This window comes from Nothoprocta perdicaria, unplaced genomic scaffold (genome assembly GCF_003342845.1).
Source record: "Nothoprocta perdicaria isolate Ctin4 unplaced genomic scaffold, notPer1 scaffold_315, whole genome shotgun sequence".
In the NCBI taxonomy this organism is placed as follows: Eukaryota; Metazoa; Chordata; class Aves; order Tinamiformes; family Tinamidae; genus Nothoprocta; species Nothoprocta perdicaria.
Window position 1 is genome coordinate 275,534 of NW_020455550.1, and position 20,229 is coordinate 295,762.

General features: G+C 38.8%; 1 protein-coding gene across 2 annotated transcripts in view; it reads left to right on the forward strand.

Annotated features, from left to right (window-relative positions):
• USP9X (ubiquitin specific peptidase 9 X-linked) overlaps nt 1-20,229 on the forward strand; it is a 76,206-nt gene that overhangs the window by 17,745 nt on the left and 38,232 nt on the right. For both annotated transcript variants that reach the window (XM_026042839.1, XM_026042840.1), the window contains exons 11-17: nt 355-561; nt 1,520-1,656; nt 6,100-6,233; nt 13,574-13,661; nt 15,180-15,522; nt 17,046-17,141; nt 18,446-18,657. In XM_026042839.1, coding sequence (XP_025898624.1) covers nt 355-561; nt 1,520-1,656; nt 6,100-6,233; nt 13,574-13,661; nt 15,180-15,522; nt 17,046-17,141; nt 18,446-18,657 — 1,217 coding nt within the window. The remainder of the gene's footprint in view (nt 1-354; nt 562-1,519; nt 1,657-6,099; nt 6,234-13,573; nt 13,662-15,179; nt 15,523-17,045; nt 17,142-18,445; nt 18,658-20,229) is intronic.

Below are 20,229 nucleotides of genomic sequence, written 5' to 3' on the forward strand. Positions count from 1 at the left end.
TAATTATAAACAAAGGAGCTTTTATAAAGCAATTGCAGGAAACAGCTGAGCCCACTTTGACTGCTGTTGAACTTGTCAATGGTTATATTAATTTTAAGTAAATATCACAGATAGGCTTGTAAAAGGTTTTTAAGATTATTTTGAGTCTCAGTTGAATACATCTCAGCAGTGAACACTAAAGAGCTTCTCAGTTGTGTTTGAATTCTGTAATAATAGAATGTGCCATTTATTTTCATTGGAAATACTTCATATTGTTGCAAGACTTACATCTTTTACAGCAGTGCAGGTTATAATGCTTGGAACTGAATTTTTACAAATGAGTCATTTTTCATATTGAATAAAATCTTTTATTAGGCAAGCTGGACAAATGCAAGCAAGAAACAGCGTGAGAAGCTACTTGAGTTAATCCGTCGTCTTGCGGAGGATGACAAGGATGGTGTGATGGCACACAAGGTGCTGAACCTTTTGTGGAACTTGGCTCATAGTGATGATGTCCCAGTTGACATCATGGACCAGGCTCTTAGTGCCCATATTAAGATTTTAGATTACAGCTGTTCACAGGTGAGTGATCTGGTTTGTGGGTCTGTTGTGAAATCAGTCCCCGAAAGTTTCCTTCCCCTCCCCTCATGTGAAATTTAGAAGTTTAGTAATTTAACAAAAATATTGCACTTCAGGACACTAGTATCCTCCTACCAAAGTCCAGGTATTCTTAAGGTGTATGAGACATGTTTTAATTAGCAGAATTAGGACTTTAATTTGAGAAGGCTAAATTTGAGAGGGCTATATCTTCGAATAACTAGTAAAGCAAATGGTGGCAATATTATAGTGATGATCACATTGGAATTAAAGTTACCAAAAGAAATAGGAAGAAAGGCCAAGTATGTTTTGCTTTCTCTGCCTTCAGCTTAGAAAACAACTGCTTAAATAGAGAGGCAGCTAATGTCTGTTGTCATCTTTGTTGTTTGCTTTCAAATCCTTTACATGTCTTCAGTAATATTAGAGAAGACCTAGAGAAGGTCACTGAATTACTTATCTTTCCTATGGTGATATTTTTGTACTATTCCCTTTCTTCTCTAACATTGCCCAGTTTTTGACATAATAGTGGTTCATCCTGGGTCCATATTCATCCATTATCCATGCCTGACAACCACTGGCAGGTTTCATTTTTGTTTCCTAACAATTAAGAAACAATAATTGTTTCTTGTGATTTTATAGTGATTTATGCTGAGTAGTGAAGAGAAGTAACTGAAAGGGAAGAACTTAGTTACAGATGACCCTGTCTAGTTGTAGTTTTTATTTTAATATTACTGATACTTGAATACTTAGAAGCCAGAGTGAAAAGAGCTCTGTCTTAACTCCTAACACTGCTTGGGTATTTTTGTGAATGTGTACTTCAGAATTTGGTTGATACAATCTAATATTTATATGGTTTTGTACATCCTGTTTTGCCTTGGAAACAAAGTAAGGGAACGGTTTTGGTTTCTGCAATGTACTTGACTGTGAACACTTGCTTTTTCAGGACCGCGATACACAAAAAATCCAGTGGATAGATCGCTTTATAGAAGAGCTTCGCACAAATGACAAATGGGTCATTCCTGCACTGAAACAAATCAGAGAAATTTGTAGTCTGTTTGGTGAAGCACCACAAAACCTGAGGTAAGAATGGAATGCAAATAGGATTTTGTCTGCTACAGTTCCCTGGGTTGGAATGGATGGGCTTTTTTTTTTTTTTTTTTTTTTTTTTTTTTTTTTAAGGGGCAGGGAAAATTTAGCTAAAATCATGACCTGTGTTTAAACATGCTCTTGGGTTGTTTTAATACTTTTTAAAAGATTCTCGCACATAATGTGTTCAATAAGAGAGCATTAGCTGTTTTCCCAAATGTGCTGATATTGATTTTTTAGGAGGATTATTGTCTGATTCACAGAAAATCTGTGTACACTTTCTACTCTTATTTATGGACTTCCCTGCCTAACAATAGCTACCTTACATAATATAAATAAAATGTGTTTTGTGGGAATATATGCATGCAGGCACCTGTTCTTTGATGATACATTTGTATGGGTCATGCATCTTATGTACTTCCTGTCAAAGGTGACTTTTAAAAATCAGCAGGCCATTACTTGTGTGATTTCATTTACAGAAATGTCTGAGGTTCTATGCTCAGAACACTCTCATTTATACAAACTCGAGAAAAATGTTGCTTGCTTATCAGGGTGTCATAATTACTTTTTCTTGATTCCTGGTAGGTAGACAGTTCAAATCAATGTTGCTATTAATGTACTTAGAGGAAGAGTCAAGAGGAAGTTAAAGGATAGCCTTCAGTTTCCATGAAATCATTTCTTTATTGATAATGTTTTAAGGAGCTGTGATAGTGCTGTGTACCTGGCTTTGGGATATTTCTTTATTTGTTTAGATTGCAGTCCGCTTTTCATTTTTCGTGACATTTTAATCCTCTATGTTTTTCATAAATATTGGCTAGAGGGTTTCTAGTAGTTGCAGAAGTACCTGCTTGTTAGCAGAAAACAGATTTCTTGGAATCCTTGACATTCTGCATGCAGCAAGGTCTGAGTGAACGGAGCTAACTGCTTCCTCGTGGTGCTTGAGCAGATTGGACGCTCTTAGCGCAGTGCCTTGATGAAGAAGCTTTGCTTTGGGGAGTCCTTCCAGTGAGGCTCGCTCAAGTCACTAGATAGGTTTCTGCTCCAAATTAATCCAAATGGGGGAAACCTAAATTTCTCGTCTGATTGTAGAAGACCAAGTCTTCTGTACTGCAGGCATATGTGCAGGTAGATTCTTTGAGTCTCTCCCCTTGATTGTTAAGGTCATCTCTTTAGTTCCTCAAGTTTCTGGCAGGCTTGTGTCTGTGTGTGACAATACCTCAACATTTTATGCAGAGTTTGAAAACAGATGAGACGGAGAAGCTTTCAGTTAAAAGGTTCTAGTCAAATGATCTCTGAAGGCCTTTTCTAACCTGAATTCTGCTGATAAAAGAAAAGCTTTTGATAGCAAGATCTTGTTGAGAGGGGCTCTTGTTGAGCTTTGTCTGGGCAATATTAGTAGCATAAAGTGTAGTCTTTGGGGGGAGTTTGAGTTAATAGAAAGTTAAAGATTATTAGAAGACGGAGGCTACTGATTCATAGCCACAATGCCTAGAAATTTCCTTATGCAATTTGCAATATAGAGATTGTTTTCAGGTGGAAGATTTAATCACTGTAGCTAATCCTGCAGTTGAATAAAATTATTAATTCGTTATGAAGTTATTTTGGCAATACTTAATGCCCTGACCTCAAAGAAAAGGTACCTGTTTTGGGAAGCCTGACTTAACCAGAATTGCAACAGTGTAAGGCTATGTGCAAGGAGGGTGCCTGTTAATATCAGAGTAGTCAGTTTTACTGATGCTAGCGCACAGTTCATCTTAATTTTCTGCGGTGAGTGATTGAGATAGAGCCTTCTCTAGACCAATTTTAAGCAGTTGAGTTTGACCTGTATCTATTTTAGCAATATAAAAAGCTTGGTCTCTTAAATTAATTGCTGAGGAAAATTAACTGAACACTGAAAGGAGCTTCTGTTAGGAGTTTAGAGATTTGTGACTGCTCTAAGACAACATTGGATTTAGTTTCAAGTCAATTTTAACCTAAAACATGCAAGTTTCTGATTACTGCCCCTGTTATTTGGCTCTTTAATGTCTGTTTGCAAAGGTTGATCACACAGTCTAATAGAAGAAGTCTTAACTTAAAAAGCTAATTTGCATGTGTAGTATTACTTCAGACAAGTTCTATGTGTGCTAAACTCAAAAGAAATCCATTCACATTAAACATTTTGAAGTTTTGCCTTGGTCACTTTTTCTTCCCAAGTATGCATTCTAGTCTCTATTTCTTTTTTTCTTTTAGTGTTTCCAAAACACTCCGGCATCCATCTCAAAATGATATTTTTTCGTGTTCTTACATGTAGATCTTTGATACCCATTTAGCAAAATTACAATGAAAAGATGACAGTTCTGCCTTTTTTTCTCATGTGTGCTTCTCTGCCTCAGCAGCAGCAGCCTCAATGAGCCCAGCTTTAGATGCTTGAGGAATAATTCAATAGTTGCATATGGAGTTTGCTTTATGCTAACAAGTCTGCTTGTTGTCAGATTGTGGGGTTTTTTTCTCTGCATGGATACAATCATCGTGCCTTTTAATGCATCCTAGCAGACTGTTGAAATAACTGCTTTGGGGATGTTGCTCTCAAACACTGCAACAAGATAGCTCATACCTAGAGTTAGACTCACAATTCCAGTTTTTGAAGTAGATGTGAACCAGGATGATTCTGTTCGGGGGGGGGGGGGGGAAGTGAAAAATACTTACCAAAGAACAAAGTCTTCATCTGATACAACTTTGCTTTTGCTATACTTAATATGCAATAGGGCCAAATATGTATGTGCATACAAATACAAACACATGCTATTATGACTGTAATCTATATGCAAACAGTGTGATTCAAGAAAATGCCCATTCCTGCTGTGCCTGTTCCTTTAGTTGTGTTGTCATATGCCTTTCCCAAATTGTTGAAGTTCTCAGTTAATGTTATCCTTTGTAAATGCAACTTTCTATCTAAAAGTAAAATCTCAGCTACTAAAATAGGAAAATCCATTTTTCTGCTTTTGCTGATGGATTATCCCCAACAAAGAGGCAGGATGGAGATGGGCTGATGTCTAATTGGAAAGTTTCTTTTCCAGAGGGAGAAAGAGGGGATTGTTCTTAAGCAATACAAGCCTTATACGTTTTCTGCCCTCATATTCCTGTCCATTTGGTTTTCTATCCTACAAATGTCTGATTTCTTTTTGCATCTTTTCCTTAGAAAAACACAATTTGTGTGTTAAGTGTATCTTTCAAGCTGTTTTAGGAACTTCTGTATATTCCCAAATCGAATCTTAGAAGGCCTCTCTGCTTAGCTGGCCAGACACTGTTGCTTGCAAATATCGTAATTTCTGGGATGGGTGTTAATGGCTTTCCTATCTTTTAGGCCCAGAATGGCAGTGATGTCTGGCCCAGTAAATCAGCAGCTCTGTTGTCGTTGCACGTGTAGCAATGTAGATGTCTGGTGTGGGGTCGTTGTCAGCGAGTGCAGGGTCTGGTGTTTCTGGCCTTCCCTGCTGATCTGGAAGGGTGTGATGGTACCTACGGAGTACACATCGCCTGGTGCTGAGACTCAGGTTCCCAGGATGGGAAAGAGTTCCCACCAGCAACACCTTCACCTCATTCTAGGGCCCCCTGAGCTTTACAGGGAAGGAGAGTGGTTCTGGAATGACATCTGTATTCCTTCAGAACAGGCTTTGGGATCAGCTGAGCCATACAGTGAGTAATTGTCCCTCTCAGTCTGGAAGAGCCGTCCAGATTAGCTTTGTCTGGAGAGCCAAGGTGGAGTGCCGAGATGACTAGCCTCCACTTTTGGAAGTTGAGAGTGCTGCAACAGTGGACTCAGGCCCTGTGTTTTCTCTTGCAGTTTACTTTATAAAATGAGTATAATATCTCTTTTAAGAAAAATGTCTTTTTAAGATCTTGGTAATGTGCTTAATCATCACCAGGTTCTTTTTTTTTGGAGGTGGTAATCCTTCCTTTGAACTCTACTCCTGTTTTTTCTTGGAGTATATATTTTTTATCTATGCTGTTCATGTTCTTACCAGCTGTGTTTTGTTTGTTGGTTTTGATAGATACGGTTAGAAAAACGAGAAATGCAAAGTTGTTCAGACTTCTCAAGTATTGGAAAAAATGTCTTCTTAGTAGACAATTTTTGGCCCATATGTTTCATCATAGTTACAAGACTTTGAGCATTCATTCTGGAAAATCCTTAGCCTACTGAACTCCTCATATTGCTTTGATATTTTTCCTGCTGATTGTGACTATAATCCAGATTAACTGCTCTCACTAACCAGAACAAACTATTAATGTTTCAGGAGAAAAAGGCGGCCAAACATTGTCAAACTCAATATCGCTTCTATAACAGATTTTTTATCAAAGTATGGAACTTGCTTCAAAGACAAGTGTTTAGAATCAGTTTCTGAACTGTTAGGTGGAAAACATACCTGCTTTTCTATAACACTTGTGTTTTAATTTCAGTCAAACTCAGCGAAGTCCCCACGTGTTTTACCGACATGACTTAATCAACCAACTCCAGCACAATCATGCCCTAGTTACATTGGTTGCAGAAAACCTCTCTGCCTATATGGAAAGCATGAGGCAATATGCTAAAGGTAAGTTCTGTATAGAAAATGCTTCATAAATAAGGTGTGTAAGAACAGCAGTTGAAAATGGACTTGAAAGCAATCTCTCGTATTGAAATAACTGATGGGCTTCTTGGCTTAATTTTAGAGCAGATGTAGGATCAGTAGACTTTGTGCTGTTAAATTGGGTCAAAACAAGTTTAAAATGTAGACATTTTGTTTCATAATTGAACACATGCGGTGATTTTACAGTAGAATATTGGGAGGTGACTGCTCATGGTTTTTTGTAGATGGATGCACATCATTTTGCACTGAATAATTGAAGATAATTATTTTATGGAAAATACTAATAATAATCTTGAATATTGCATGACTTCATCTTGAATTTAAGCTCCTTTTTGAATTTTTTAAGCTCCTTTGAGATTATTATTATTGTATTTCTATATTATATTTTGATATTTGAAGCTGGTGGAATTTGTCAGGCATGTGGACTTAAGACCACTTCCTTTTACCACACAACTCCAGTTCTTTTAGTTGCTTTCTCATTACATTGTTATGAGAATACTTGAGCAGTACATCATGTTGTTTCTTATATATTTCAGTCTAAACTTAAGTGTATGCTTAAGGGGTTTGCAGTCTTACCCTTGGAGGAAAATAGCCTTCTAGCTACCAAGGTGGAATGCAAAGAGTGAGGAAGGTCACCATGCTCGGAGACCCTGGACTGTAGCGTTCTATAAAGTAACCAAGAGGAATGAGGAGCGGGGGGAAAAAAGGGTGGGGAAGTGACTTACTGTGATTTAGTGGGAAGTAGGGACCTATTCTACCCTGTGTAACATCCTACCAGCATTTTAGTTGCATCTCAAAAATTAAGTGGTATGTTATGTTAAAGGTTTGGGAATTCAGCATTGATTGTTCAAAGATGCTGAGATATCGTGCATTGCAAAACTGATTTGTGTGTGTGTGTGTGTGTATAAATTTTTTTTTTTTTTTGTAAGTTTAGGTTAAAGTATTCTTATGTGGGTTGCCCAGTTTCATTTGAAGTTCATTTAATTGTAGAAAGCTTCACAACTGTGTTCAAAATATGCCTTCAAACCCCTTTGAGTCACAGTGCTACCTGAGGGTGTTGGCTTCAGCTAGACACAAGTCAATGAGAGTGACAAGCTGAGTTTTTAGACTGCAGCTCTATTTCTCTAGAGGTGTGCATGGGATGTTTTACTCTAGCTTCCTTAATTCATGTTAACATCAATTTCTACAATGCTGAAATTGTATTAAATGCTTCACACCATAGTATCTTAAGCTCAGTCCTGTCCAGTAAGGTAGAATAGAACATGCCTAATTTCATGTAACTTCTGTAAGCTGTTGAATACTCTTTGGTAAAGGGTAGGAGAGATTATAGCTTGAATGTCCTTCCTAAAAGTAAAGGGGTACATTTAATTAGTGGCTTAGGAACTAGTAAGTTGTGTTCATTTGATGCAAAAATAACATTCCACTTATGGTTAAGTGCTGTATTTTAACTATATGGACAACTTTCTCCTTTCTCTTGGACACTGGCCAGCTCTGAAAACCTTGGTGTAGGCCTCAGGATCGTGAGGGAAGCATAACCAGGAGCTGTGCAGAGCAGTGCTTTGCTGCTCAGAGAGAGCCTGTATGTGCCGTTCATGTGTGAACTGATCCATTAATTTCAGTTAATTTGGACTTCGGAACTGAGAAGTCATTTATAACAGTATTATCTATCACATTGTTGATTACTTTGGCATAAAAAATAGCCAAATGTTTGCTTTACATTTCAGAATGTCTTAATGTGATCTTTCTGGTGCCAGAAAAGCACATTGTTTCCCCGTCAGTCAACTATGACAACTCAATATATGTATTTTTGGCAAAATAAAACCACAAATGTGTAAAGGATATAAATTAAATCTAATTCCAAAGCAATTTTTTTTCTTTCTTAAGGTAGAGCTGTTGCAAAGTACTATTAGTTTGCCACAGAATGCAAGACCAGAAGAATCATAGTGCACTTTTTTTTTTTTCTGAGGCGTTTTTATACCCAGTAAGGGCTGCCAGAAAGTGTCTCCTAATGTTATGGGTGCTGTACTAAGACCATAATAGGCAGTTCCAGTCTGTACAACTTCTGTTCCAATTTTGTATACTAAATAGAGCAGAACACAGAGAAAACAGCATGAGGCTTGTAAGCATCCTGATATCTCCGTGCTTTCATGGATAAGGAGAGGGAAGATGCTTGATGGGAAGCAAATGAAAGGAGAAGAAAGTTACAGTAATTATGTAAAGAGCAAGAGCTGAACAAGTGTAGAATCAAGCTGAGTTGGAGAACATGAATGAGACTGAGGGAGAAGATACAAGGCAAATATCTAATCACGGGAGAAAAAAAATGCCCTAAAAATCTGTTCACAGATCTTTATGGAAGTTAACTTCACAAGCACTGTAATCTCTGACACCATTTTTTATTAGTTTTGAATTTGCCATAATTTGATTTTCTGATGCTTGATGTATGTTCTTTTCAGCAATGCTCCCCTTTATAATTTTGCCTTTTTTTTTTTTTTTTTTTTTTTTTTTTTTTTTTTTTTTTTTTTTTTTTTTTTTTTTTTTTTTTTAAGCGAACCCTCTTTCATTTATTTTCTATTCCCATTGACTTCATTGGCTTTCTCCCCAACTCTGCAAAGCCCTCCATGAAATGAAGTGACTGGGATTACATAGGACTGGCATAGTCCAGAGGGAAGTTACTCTTTATATAAGAGAGCAACTGGAATGCCTGGAGCCTCAAGCTGGGAGTGGATGATGAGCAGGTGGAGAGCTTGTGGGTAAGGGTTAAAGGGCAGGCCAAGGTGGAAGACACTGTGGTGGGTGTCTGCTACAGGCCACCTGACCAGGAGGAGGCGGCTGATGAGGCCTTCTACAGGCAGCTGGAGGTTGCCTCACAGTCGCAGGCCCTGGTTCTCATGGGGGACTTGAACTACCCCGACATCAGCTGGAAAGACAACACAGTGAGACACAAACAGTCCTGGAGGTTTCTGCAGTGCGTTGACAAGAGCTTTCTGACACAGGTTGTGGAGGAGCCAACGAGGAGAGATGGACTACTGGATCCCATACTAACAGAGAGGGCCTTGTTGGAGATGTGAAGGTGGGGGGYAACCTTGGCTGCAGTGACCACGAGTTGGTGTAGTTCAGGATCCAACGAGGAGGAGGCAGGGCAGTAAGTAGCCTTACTGCTGGACCCTGGACTTCAGGAGGGCCAACTTTAGCCTCTTCAGAGAGCTGCTTGGAAAGATCCGATGGTCTAGGACTCTAGAAGGAGGAGGGGACTAGGAGAGCTAGTTAGTTTTCAAGCAGCACATCCTCCACACTCAGCAACAGTGCAGCAGGGCAGGAGACCTGCATGGATGAGTAGGGAGCTATCAAAACTACTGTCAAAACTCAAACAGAAGAAGGCAGTGTACAGAATGTGGGGAAAAAAGCCCCTTGGGAGGAATATAGGAATGTTAGGGAATGCAAGGATGCGGCAAGGCTAAGGTGCATTTGTAATTAGTTATGGCAAGGGATATTAAAAATAACAAGAAGAACTTCAAATATATCAATGACAAAAGGAAGATCAGGGAGAACATGGATCCGTTGGTGAACGGGGTGGGTGGCCTGGTTACAGAAGGCACAGAGAAAGCAGGGTTGCTGAATCCCTTCTTTGCTTCAGTGTTTACCAAGGGCAGCCTTCTGGAATCCCAGACACTAGGGACAGGAGAAGAAGCCTGGAGAGAGGAAGACGTGCCCGGAGTAGAGGAAGAGTGGGTCAGAGAGCACCTAAGGAAACTCAACACCCACAAATCCATGGGCCCTGAGGGGAGGCTCCCCAGAGTGCTGCATGAGCTGGTGGATGTCATAGCTAAGCCGCTCGCCATCATTTTCGGAAGGTCCTGGAGAACGGGGAAGGACTAGAAGAAAGCCAGTGTCACTCTGGTCTTCAAAAAGGGCAAGAAAGAGGAACCAGGCAACTACAGGCTGATCAGTCTCACCTCCATCCCAGGAAAAGTGATGGAACAGCTCATCCTGGCTGCTGTCTCCAGACACGTGTAGGAGAAGGTGCTCAGGAGTAGCCAGCATGGATTCACCAAGGGGAAATCATGCTTGACTAACCTGATCACCTTCTACGAAGGAGTGACTGGCTGGATAGATGAGGGCAGAGCAGTGGATGTCATCTGTCTGGACTTGAGCAAGGTTTTTGACACTGTCCCTCACAGCATCCTCCTGGGCAAGCTCCAAAGGTGTGGGATAGATGAGTGGATGGGGAGGTGGATTAGGAATGGGCTCAGTGGCAAGGTGCAGAACGTGGCAGTGGTGTGGAGTCCAGTTGGAAACCCGTAGTTAGCGGTGTCCCCCAGGGGTCAGTTCTCGGTGCGGTCCTGTTCAACTTATTCATTAACTACCTGGATGAAGGGCTGGAGTGCTCCCTCAACGAGTTTGCCGACGATACCAAACTGGGAGGAGGGCTGTGCTGAGGGCTGTGCTGCTATCTGGTGGGACCTGGACAGACTGGAGGACTGGGCGGCGAGAAACCTCATGAGGTTCAACAGGGGCAAGTGCAGGGTCCTGCACTTGGGGAGGAATAACCCTGGACACCAGTACAGATTAGGGGTGGACCTGCTGGAGAGCAGCCCCACAGAGAGGGACCTGGGTGTCATGGTGGACGACAAGTTGACCATGAGGCAGCAGTGTGCCCTGATGGCCAAGAAGGCCAACGGGATCCTGGGGTGCATTAAGAAGAGCGTCTCCAGCAGGTCGAGGGAAGTGATCATCCCCCTCTACTCAGCCCTGGGGAGGCCACATCTGGAGTACTGTGTCCAGTTCTGGGCTCCCCAGTACAAGAGGGATGTGGAGCTGCTGGAGAGAGTCCAGCGCAGGGCTGGAACTGGAACAGGCTGCCCAGAGAGGCTGTGGAGTCTCCTTTTCTGGAGATCTTTAAAACCCGCTTGGACGCAGCCCTGTGCCATGAGGTCTAGGTGACCCTGCGTGTGTAGGGAGGTTGGACTAGATGACCTCTGAGGTCCCTTCCAACCTTAAGGATTCTGTGACTCTATGAAAGCTTGCTGGCTAAGTAATTACGTTATACCTGTTCTTATTCCTTTTCCTTTCAGTTTGAACTTTTTCCACTGCTGCTTTTTTTACACTTCCAGATGAGGTCCTCATGGGCAAGTTAACACTGCCGTTCAGATACCAAGTTCACAGAAGGATCCAAGGACCATTTCCAGGATTCAAATTCTTTGCTCAGTGATGATTTGCAACGTTTGTTCCCCTCCCCTTGCACTCTTCTGTGCAGGAAACATTTTTAATGAGATCACATTTAGACCTCCTGCAGGAAATAGTCTAAAATTAAATTGGACAGTTGTTTAATGATGCTGAGATGAAGAATATTAGGGGAGGCTGGGGGTGGTTTTGTTTTGTTTTAGTTCAGCAGTTTCAAGAATTTTTAAATTGTTAATTCATTGGCCTTGGATGACTTTGGTCTCATTCTTCCATTACAGCCACTCCTGGCACTTTAGTTTTTGAATTAATCTCTATTCATAGCAGCAGCAAAAAAGAAAAAAGAAAAAGGGACACAATCACCCTACCCACAGCTCCTAGTAACATCTGTTGAACATGTAAAATTAACTAATTTTTGGTTTTCTGCAATGTCCTTGTGTCCCTTACTAGCTTCCTTTACTGGGCTCTCAGCAAGTTCAGCACTTTTTTTTTTTCCCCTAGTTCAAATAGTTGCAGATTTTTTTGCTAGTTTTACCTTTAGAATTGTTTTTAGCTTGTTCCTTCATTTGAAAATTACCCTTTATTGCTGGTTCGATTCAAGTTAAAATTTAAATTTTTGAAAGACATCTAGTGGGCAGAATGGTGGGTCTTCTGGACATACAAGTTTACTATTATTCTTCTGACTTCCCTTATATATTTTTCAAGTTAGTGTGCTATGTGCACATTGTATGTAGACATCAGTATCTGTGCTAATTACTTTCTCTTGCTATGAAACCCTCCTGGCGCACTTCAACAGTTAGACTAGCCTTTTTTCCTCCCATGGTGTAATAGGAAGCACTGACTTGCTTATCTATTTATTCAATTTTCAGAAGAAATTTTACAATGACTCTGCATTTTGTCATGGTCTCCCACAGCTCAATCATTAGTCATTTAGTTAAATATTATCTGAGCAACTTTATTATAAAGTATATAGCAGTAATTATTGTGGAGGGTCTTATGGAGTGTATGTGGTATGAGATATTGACTGACAGGTATAGATCAAAGACTAGAGCTGTGCTGTGGAGGAAGAAGCATGTGGTAAAATGATGCTTCATTTTCTTAAGAATTCCCATACCCACAAAAGTTCAGTAATCCTGATTTACAACTATTTTTATTGGCATGGCCTGTTAAAGGAAAGGAGCATTTTTTCTGAATTTGAGTTAAGTTAATGGATATGAAATTTCTAACTCTGAAGACTACGTGTGCACATAGTAAGGTAGCACCGTCAGGTTTCCTCCAGTTCTTGGGAGTACCCCTAGTTCTTAACTATTTTCTTCTACTCTGCAGTTTCTTCAGCTGTTTTCTGAGAAATGTCTAGATTGTATCTCCTGATTTTTTATTTTTTTTCTGCAAAACTGTTGGAGAGTATTGTGCGAAGATTTGAAAAAAAGAAAAGTAACGTTTAAGTGGTGATTTCTTGGTTTATTTCCAAATTGCAAAACTATTGTTCTGTTCCACGCTGTTGGTGTTACTGGCATGTAGTTTTCATTCATTTACAGTTGTAAAATTGCAGTAGATAAAGTTGTCATCTGCTTTCCTCCTGATGTGGCATGCACACACGTACACACAATAGTGCTAAAGAACTGGAGTTGTTGCAGGTGTTTCTGGAGAGGTTGAAACCTAAAAACTTAAAACTGATATTCTCGAACAGATATTCTGTAGTGAAACTGAATCAGCCTTGGAAAAGGAAATACTGAAAGATCTGAGTGATATGTTTGGTATAGTTTGCCAGACTTGCTTCCCAAAGGAAATGGTTGAAGTTTGGGAAAATTGATTTAACTAATTAGAATGCAGATTCTTACTTGTCCTGTAATACTTGCGTTATACTGAATGTTGAACATGTATCTACAAGGAAGAATTTGCTTATTTGATTATGGACTTGAGGAATCTTAGATTTGCTCATTGAGATTTGGGATGCAGGATTAGCTGTTACGAGGCTGCTAACAGCTATTTTCATACATCTTACTTGAAATTTATTGTCCTTTGAGTGGTCTTTATTATGTTCAGAACAGCAAGTTGTCAAGCACGAGCTACCCTTCCAAGTCAACCTGTCTTGTTTTGTCTAATGGAAGTTTTCTTATTTACAGAGCATGGTGAATATGATCCTCAAACTGTAAGACCAGGGAGTAGATACAGTCACGTACAAGAAGTACAGGAACGACTTAATTTTTTACGGTTAGTTTTAACGTGATCATTTGTTAAATTTGCTTAACTCTAGCTGTAATTAATATCTAAAATAAACAGCCATGGTAATTGTTTTTCCTGTCTAGTTTTAAGTTGCTGTATGAACTTCTTTCAGATTCAGATGCAAAAATGCAGCAAATTCTTTGGGGTTTCATCTGTTGGGCTTGCATGTAAATATTGGAGCAACCAAATAAGTGTTTCTAGGGTCTATATAGGAGGCATATGTATTTTTTTCTGCTTTACATTTGAAGACTCTAATTCTGCACTAGAATTTGCACAGGCTTTTTTTTCTTTCTCCGTGCAGAACCCTACAGACTGGAATATAGGGCATGTGTATATATAGTTACATACTTTGAATTTTCATCAGCATTACATTAATATTTATTTCAAGTATGGGTATACCCACATGTCCTCATTTGTTTTACTATGTCAGTTATGAATCCATGAGGGTAAACTGACACAGTTATGACAAGCACTCAACTGGGTTGTCAGTAGGTGAACCTTAGAAGGGTTAGCATAAAAGAAAAATTATTTGTATGACTTTTGACTAAATGCTGAGTGAAATAAAAAAGCAGACTTACTGCTCCTGCGTTTTAACGTTTTAAGAAAGGTGACATTCTTGAAATCTGAATTCTTTGTTTATTAATAAAAAGGAATTAATGATCTCCTGAAGCACTTCAGGCACAGAGTATGTAGACGACAATTCCTGGAAAACAATGCCATGTCCTGGCCCCTCATTTCTTGCACACACACACACACACAAAAAAAAATTTCAATCAGGAAACAAAAAAATTTCTAAATCATCTTGATTATCCCGTATTGTTTTTTCCCTGAAACTTCTTAGTGCTAACCTTCACGATTTAAGACTTCTGCTTCTCTAAAAAAGGACTGAGGACTTTAGTCCTCTAAAGGACTTTAAGTTCTCTAATAATAGCTTAATTGAAATCTCAAATTCAGAGGTTTCCAGTTCCTTGAGTTTTGTTTCAGGCTGTATTCCACTGAAATAGTCCTTTTTTTCTTCTTTTTTTTTTTCTTTTTTTTGTATGTGAGCTTTGTCGTTCTGAATCACTAGAAGGCATTTCAAACAATCCAATAAAATGAGTGCTAAAAGTAATTGCAAAAGAGGAAAGAATTGATTTTTTCATATGTTGACATGAATTTTAAACCACATAGTTTACCTTAAGAGATTTATATTTGTATGTAAATGTATGTATATGTAAATGTTAAGTATTCTTCGAAGAAAACCATTTTCACAACTTGTTTCCTTTCTTATTAATGTGTACTAATTAAATATAAATTAAATATTCAAGTTCTTAATCTGCAAACTCTTACTAAGAACACAAGACTGCTCACATGAGTAGACTGATGATATATAAAGTTTTCAGATTCATGTTTATGGTGTATACATGTGTAAAATGCATATGCGAATTATTTCATGTACTTTTTACTGAACTGTGACTCTAGATGTCAACTAGAAAATATTGTTAATTGTCTCTCTTTTTGCTCAAGATTTTTATTGAAGGATGGTCAGCTGTGGCTCTGTGCCCCTCAGGCGAAGCAAATATGGAAGTGTTTAGCTGAAAACGCCGTTTATCTTTGTGATCGAGAAGCCTGTTTTAAATGGTATTCCAAACTAATGGGGGATGAACCAGACTTAGACCCTGACATTAATAAGGACTTCTTTGAAAATAATGTGCTTCAGCTGGATCCTTCCCTATTAACAGAAAATGGAATGAAATGTTTTGAACGTTTCTTCAAAGCTGTGAACTGTCGAGAAGGGAAACTAGTAGCAAAGAGACGAGCCTATATGATGGATGATCTGGAATTAATAGGATTAGATTACCTTTGGAGGGTAAGTTAATTTGAGGAAACATCGGAAAAGTCGATTCCTAAGTATCTCCCAACCTCTCTGTATTTTTAGCAATGTGCCCATTGTTAATTATAGACTCAACTTACAACGAGCTACTTTTTCAAACTAAACATATGGGCATCGATTCCCCTGTTTTCCCAATAAAGATTGGGAAGTGTAGTAACTTTGTACACTAATCCTGACCTGGAGTTTAAGAAGGAAAGTTATTTGAAAACACAGGGTGTGCTAGCAGTTGTGTATGTACAGGAGATTAAAAATGTGCCCCTCAGATCTATCAGTGATCCTAAGGATCACTGCAGTGGAATCATCTGTAGGACATCACAATGTGTGATTCAGTTGCTCACTTGGCCAAAAAAGCCTGTAAGACTGTTGGTTTCTGTTTGTTTTCCTGCCAGACTTCTGCTTAATAGTTGTTCGACCATGGGAGATAAGAGACATTTTTCTCTCTTGTTAAACCAACTTTATTTTGAGCATGTGTTCATGTTATTCATAGCATAAGCATATTATAAACTTGCTTGTTATTCATTCAAGAATGATAAGCGAACTGACATGATTCCTATTTACTTTTTTACCACTCTTTTCTGAACATGGCTACATCTGTTAAATCTAAAAAAATATAGCTTTCTGGTAAAAGCTTTGTTTCTTTCCAAATCCAGTAGTGAAAAACATCAGTCTGGTTTGATATTTAATTTTAAGTTTGTTCTAATTTTCAGCAACCGCAGTAGGTCACATAGTAGCTGCAATGTGACATGATAAAACTGCCTATGTTTTTTAAAAACGCGAGCCACATATAAAGCAACAGACTCTTGTACTTTTAGTTGTGGCCCATTGAAATAGTCATAACTTAATAGCTAAAACCAAAACACAGGCGTGGAGTTTTGTACAAGTGAGTGTTCCCGCAGGGGTGGTGTACAGAGGGCCCCCACAGTGCCACAATGGGCTGGTCGAGGGAAGCAGCTGCCTCGGATCTGCCCTGCTGCTGCGCGGGAGGGCGGCACTGGTGGCTCTCCAGGCCAGGATCCTGCAGGGGTAGCAGCTCTCCAGGGCTGCCGGCAGTGTCCGTAGGACCTGGCGGCTTGGAGAGACAAAGCAGATTACCAGGTTGGAAAGTGTCTTGCTTCCTGCTCCTGCCCACTTCACCTAAAATGCCTTAAAAAGCTGTTCTACATTTTTTTTTTTGTGATATAGATTACTTCAGCATTTTAAAAGGGTACTTGTTTTATAATGTAGTTCTTAGTCTCCTAGGTTAATTGCCTGGAAATTCAAAATATTTATAAAGCCTAGGCCTTTTTTTGCCAATTTGGTGAGCTCCTTTAAGATAGTTTCTACTTCATCTTAACTAGTACTATACTGGTGTAACTTCTAGAGGTTGCATTATCAAAGCATTTTAATCACTTTTACCTAATTAATTATATGTGTGATGATGCTTATGTGTGGTCATTTTGTTTTCAAATTTGATTCCAGGAAGTTTTAATATGTCCTAACACATATTTTTATTACACCAGGTTGTGATTCAGGGAAATGACGACATCGCTAACAGAGCAATAGATCTTCTTAAAGAGATCTATACTAATCTTGGTCCAAGGTTACAAGTTAATCAGGTAAAAAAAAAATATGGAAAAGATATGAAAAATGGGAAAGCAATGGGAAAATATTATTCAATTATATTTTTAGAAATGAAAGTTGTGAAAATGGAGAATAGTTTTTCTGGTTTGAAGGGTATGCTCCTGAGTTCAACCATCAGTTTCTAATCAAGTGCTGAATTAAGAATCTGTTGGAATATCTAGGTCCTGGACTTGGACAAGTTTTTTTGTTTTAAACTTGCCTTTTGTATTTGTTCTTTCTACGTACAGAGCAGGTCGTGCCATACACTTAAGTTAGCCTTCTGTTGAATTTCCAGGGTTGGTACTTACTTATTTGTACCACAAGGATTACAGATTTCAAGGGATAGAGGAAAGAGTACTGTCCTCCAGACAACCTTCAGTTGGTAGCTTGGCAGTTGTAATTCTGAAAACGTCTCCTTTCTTAACTGGATCTCCAAAAAGACTTGCAAGGGTTTCCAGAGCTACCACTTGGCTAGCACAGCTGCTCTCGGTGGTACCTTGACAGCCCTGAGAGCTGTGTCTTGCTGCAGTGGCAGATGGCTCTACGCTTCTTCCTTGCTGCATGTCTGGTTGTAGCAAATGTACCCAGATCAGTCCACCTGGAAGCGGTTAAATGGACACTTTGGGAAGTGTCAGATTTTCTGAACACTCACCCAAGTGTGTTGCTGCATTGTGTTGCATACTCATTCTCAGTTTCTAATCTACCTATGAGAAAAGTGACTGCGAGTGCTAACGTAGTCACTTTGTGGTGGAAGTGTTTTCTTGCACCGGGATACCAGTGGTGTCTCTACAGTAAAGACTCTTTCTGTGATACGCCAGTTGAGGCCAGGAGCAAGGAGATGACAGAAATCAGGAAGAAAGTTGAGATTTATTGCAACTGCTGTTGTGTTGTATTTAGCCCACCGTCTGTTTTCCTACTGGAAATCAAGGATATCTGGAATTATGAATAAGATGCATTCTGGTGGTCTGCAAATGTCCCATGATCCACCCTAGTGTTGAGCAAGCTGACCCATACTAGATTGCCAGGTAGAGATCCTGTAATGGAGTTTGAGGAACTAAATAAGAAAAGGTGCGATTTGTTCTTCTCAGAGCAAGTTTGCCCTGTACAGACTACTGATGACTTTTGAGCAAAATTGTTAGGAAGCGTGCTAAATTAGAGCTAAGTATCAATGAGTGTTTTAATGTGAAATAAATCAGCTTTAAAGAACTGCTTACCTGTTTTTTTTCACTTGTACCTATATATTAGCCAATTAAAAGGCCATTTTTAGTATTTTGACTGCCCCATTTTTTAATATAATTAGGTAGTGATTCATGAAGACTTCATTCAGTCCTGTTTTGATCGTCTCAAAGCCTCCTACGACACGCTCTGTGTGTTGGATGGAGATAAGGACAGTATTAATTGCGCAAGACAAGAAGCAATACGAATGGTGAGAGTGCTGACTGTTCTAAGGGAGTATATAAATGAATGTGACAGCGATTACCATGAAGAGAGAACTATCCTACCTATGTCAAGGTATGTATTAAAATGCACTGCTGTGATACCAGTTGAGTGAGATATTGGTAACATCTTGATAATTTAACCTTGTGAAGTTAAACCCCCTAAAGTTGAAGTCTGATCTGTAGTCCTGTGGATTGACTCTTAACAAACTCCCCAAAAATGATTTTTTTTCCTGAAGAACTTCAAATGAGTGCAAGACACAATCGGAATGAAGATCTTTCAAAAATGAGTATAAATGATTATTTTTTTTAAAAAAGATGAAGAATCCCTGCAAATACAAGCATTCAGCTATATAAGAAGGGATTGGAAGTCCAAGATTAAACTTGTATATTTAGTGTTTTCTTGTGTAACTGGGACCATTTTTTTCTTTTGGTTTAGTTTGATTTTTTTTTCCTTTCTGTCTCCAGATAACTGTTTAGAAACAATATCATTTTTTAAATCACTTAAAAATTAGCAAGGACAAACTTTTCAAATAGCGCTGTTGTACAAGAGCATATTACAAATGCATATTTTGACTCTTCAGAGTTCTTTACAAAGATGCTAGTCTTACTTAGCAAGCTTAAATTTAGAGTTATCTTTAAGTGCAGTATTATGTTTTTGGCATAAGTTTAGCAGCAGTTCACATGCCTCTCGTAGAAGGGGGAAGAAAAGGTGTGTTGAAGTGTATTCATTTTTCTATCTTCCTTCTCTCCTTGTATGTTTATCCTTGAATAAACACTTTCAGTCCTTGCTTTAAGTCAACCTTTGTATCAGAGAAAAGAAAAATACTTAAACGGTGTAGGCAGTTTTCACAAATGAAGTATTTTATTTCTGTGAAGATAAAAGAAAGAGATTGTTTAAATACTCCAGTGTTAGTAACTGCTGTATGTAGGAAACGTTTAGATGGCTCTGGGGTTATAATGCAGTTAACCTACCTGCCATTACCCAGAAAGAAAAAAAAAAAAAAAAATCCATCTCCTTTCTTATTTTTAAGTGCTGTTTTTGTAAAGCAAAGTGAAAACTGCTGTTTCTTTTCTTTATGATGCTATGTGTCCATTGGTGCTACATCTTGGTTATATGGCCTGTTTATATTCTCAGACTTAAGTTTTCGCAGGTCTTGTTAGCAGGGAGCTGTTACGAGGATTTTTTGCCTGCCTTTTAGTCTGGGATCAATTTGTAGAGATTATCTGAGTGCATCTTTCCTAACAAGTCCCTGTCACTGTACAAGTTTGGTCACTGGTGGAATGAAAATGTGTTTTCTTCTTTTTGATTGCTATTTTAATCTTCAAAAACAGTTTGATTTTTTCTTTTTTTTTAGATGTGGAGTTCTAATATTAAGCTTAATTTTTGAGAAAAGGCATTCAGACTTGGTGACCTGATGACTTTTTTTCTCATGTTTCTGTGTGTGGAACAGTTGTTTCACAAAAAGAGCAAAACATAGTTGCCAACCTAATGGACTTTATCACATTTTGATCAGGAAATTACAATCAGGAGGAAAGATCTAAAAGACCTTACACTTCCATCACTATAAAAAAGACTTAAAAAATTCCATCAGTGTTCAAAACCTAGTGGCAAATTGGTCAATTTTGACATGTATAAAACTATCTT